At 40.7% G+C, this 2,092-nt stretch overlaps 1 protein-coding gene across 1 annotated transcript in view; it reads left to right on the top strand.

Moving 5' to 3' along the window:
- Positions 1–713: 713 nt before the first annotated feature.
- Ir25a (ionotropic receptor 25a) overlaps positions 714–2,092 on the top strand; it is a 1,890-nt gene continuing 511 nt past the window's right edge. Inside the window, 2 exon segments of the mRNA XM_017903604.1 lie at positions 714–1,552; positions 1,795–2,092. The exon segment at positions 1,795–2,092 is cut by the window's right edge and continues 15 nt beyond it. Coding sequence (XP_017759093.1) covers positions 732–1,552; positions 1,795–2,092 — 1,119 coding nt within the window. The 5' untranslated portion in view covers positions 714–731.

Genomic DNA, 2,092 nt, shown 5'->3' with positions numbered 1-2,092 from the left:
ACTTTTATCGTTAATATACGTTGCAAAATATTTGTCATTTACAATTTTAATTTGTTACTAACAATAAGTGTAGCAGTTTATCAACTTTATGCAAATTTTGCACAAATACGTTATATATACTAGTAATAGCCTATAATTTAGTAATTTTTCCATTTGTACTGTAAATTTACGTTATGAACAATTTGTTATTAACAATATTAATTTGTTATTAATAACAAATTTGATAAGTTATACAATTTTATAAATTAAAACTGCATTCACACCTCTATACAATAAATTTCCACGATACGTATATGTATATCAAAATATTTTTATTTCCTCCAAACGTTTTTACTTTTTATATAATACTTCATTTTATCCAAAAATCATGCCTTTTTAGAAAAACTCATATTTCTTGAAAGCTAAAGGTGATAGGGTAATTGTGATTACGGATTCCTATTCATTCCTATGCTAGAAAACTCTACACGAATCACCTAATGGATATTACAGATTAGAGAGAAAGATAAAATTTGTTGGACAGTGTTATTAGAGGAAACAATAAATGAAACAGATGATTAATATTACCTAGTAGCTGTCACAGTAAAAATATATTCCAAAGTAACGTTGAATTCAAAAAAATATTTCTAACAATTTCTATCATTTAAAATTCCAAATTGCAGAGTGTTCAAAAGCTCTGCCAGCAGTTCTTTCGCCTAACTCGATTTTGTGTAAAGGTAACAAATATCAACGTGATGAACAGCACAGCTGTAAAGAGCTACCGAGTGGTCACCGTGCTCCATCCGCCATTTGTAATGTACAACGAGGAAGCGAAGGAGTATTACGGTTTCTGCATTGACCTGCTAAACGAAATTAAGGACACGGTGGGCTTCCAGTACGAGATACGAGAAACCGAGAACAAACAATATGGAAATCTAAGCCCAAACGGAAGCTGGAACGGAATGATGAAGGAATTAATCGAGAAACGAGCTGATATCGCTTTAGGTTCCCTCTGGGTTACAGCGGAGAGGGAAAGGGTGGTTGATTTCACGGTACCTTACTACGACCTGGTCGGTCTGTCGATCATGATGTTGAAGACGAAGACCACTACCTCCTTATTTAAATTTCTCACCGTACTGGAGAACGAGGTCTGGTTCTGCATCCTAGCCGCCTATCTCTTCACCAGCGTCCTGCTCTGGATCTTCGATCGCTGGTCGCCCTACAGCTATCAGAACAATCGCGAGAAATACAAGAGCGACGATGAAAAACGGGAGTTCAACTTGAGGGAGTGTTTCTGGTTTTGCATGACTTCATTGACGCCGCAGGGTGGCGGGGAAGCCCCGAAGAATCTCTCTGGACGACTCGTTGCTGCTACTTGGTGGTTGTTCGGGTTTATAATCATCGCTTCCTATACGGCGAATTTAGCCGCGTTCCTCACGGTATCCAGATTAGAGATTCCGATCGAAACATTGGAGGACCTCAGCAAACAGTACAAGATCCAGTACGCACCCGTGTTGAACTCCTCGGCTTACACTTACTTTAAAAGAATGGCCGCCATTGAATGGAAGTTCTACGAGTAAGTAATCTAAGAATCTAGGATAATTTTAGAGTCAACGATTCCGAAGATTAACCACTTGCGCTATAAAGACGTGCCACGCACGTCGAGATGCTTTTGTTCCAAAGTCGTTAGCGACGTGTATACCACGTGAATGTAACGTCTTACCGCATGTTATATGGTAGAGCGCGGCACGGCAACCGAAAGTTAAATCGTAGCGCAAGTGGTTAAGGAACAGGAAATATCAGGCATTTATGTTTCAGTATTTGGAAGGAGATGAGCCTTAATGACAGTCTGTCAGACGTCGAAAGGGCCGACTTGGCAGTGTGGGACTACCCCGTGAGCGACAAGTACACGAAGATGCTGCAAGCCATGGAGGAGGCAGGGTTTCCGGCCTCGACGGAAGAGGCACTGCGACGGGTTCGTCGTCTTGACTCGAATAACGAGTTCGCCTATATAGAAGATTCAACGACTATCAAGTACCTTGCTATGACGAATTGCGATCTGGTCCAGGTGGGCGAAGACTTCTCGAGGAAACCTTACGCGATTGCCGTTCAGCAG

This window comes from Eufriesea mexicana, unplaced genomic scaffold (genome assembly GCF_001483705.2).
Source record: "Eufriesea mexicana isolate 0111107269 unplaced genomic scaffold, ASM148370v2 scaffold4744748127, whole genome shotgun sequence".
Classification (NCBI taxonomy): domain Eukaryota; kingdom Metazoa; phylum Arthropoda; class Insecta; order Hymenoptera; family Apidae; genus Eufriesea; species Eufriesea mexicana.
This window is presented reverse-complemented; position numbering and strand designations above follow the sequence as displayed.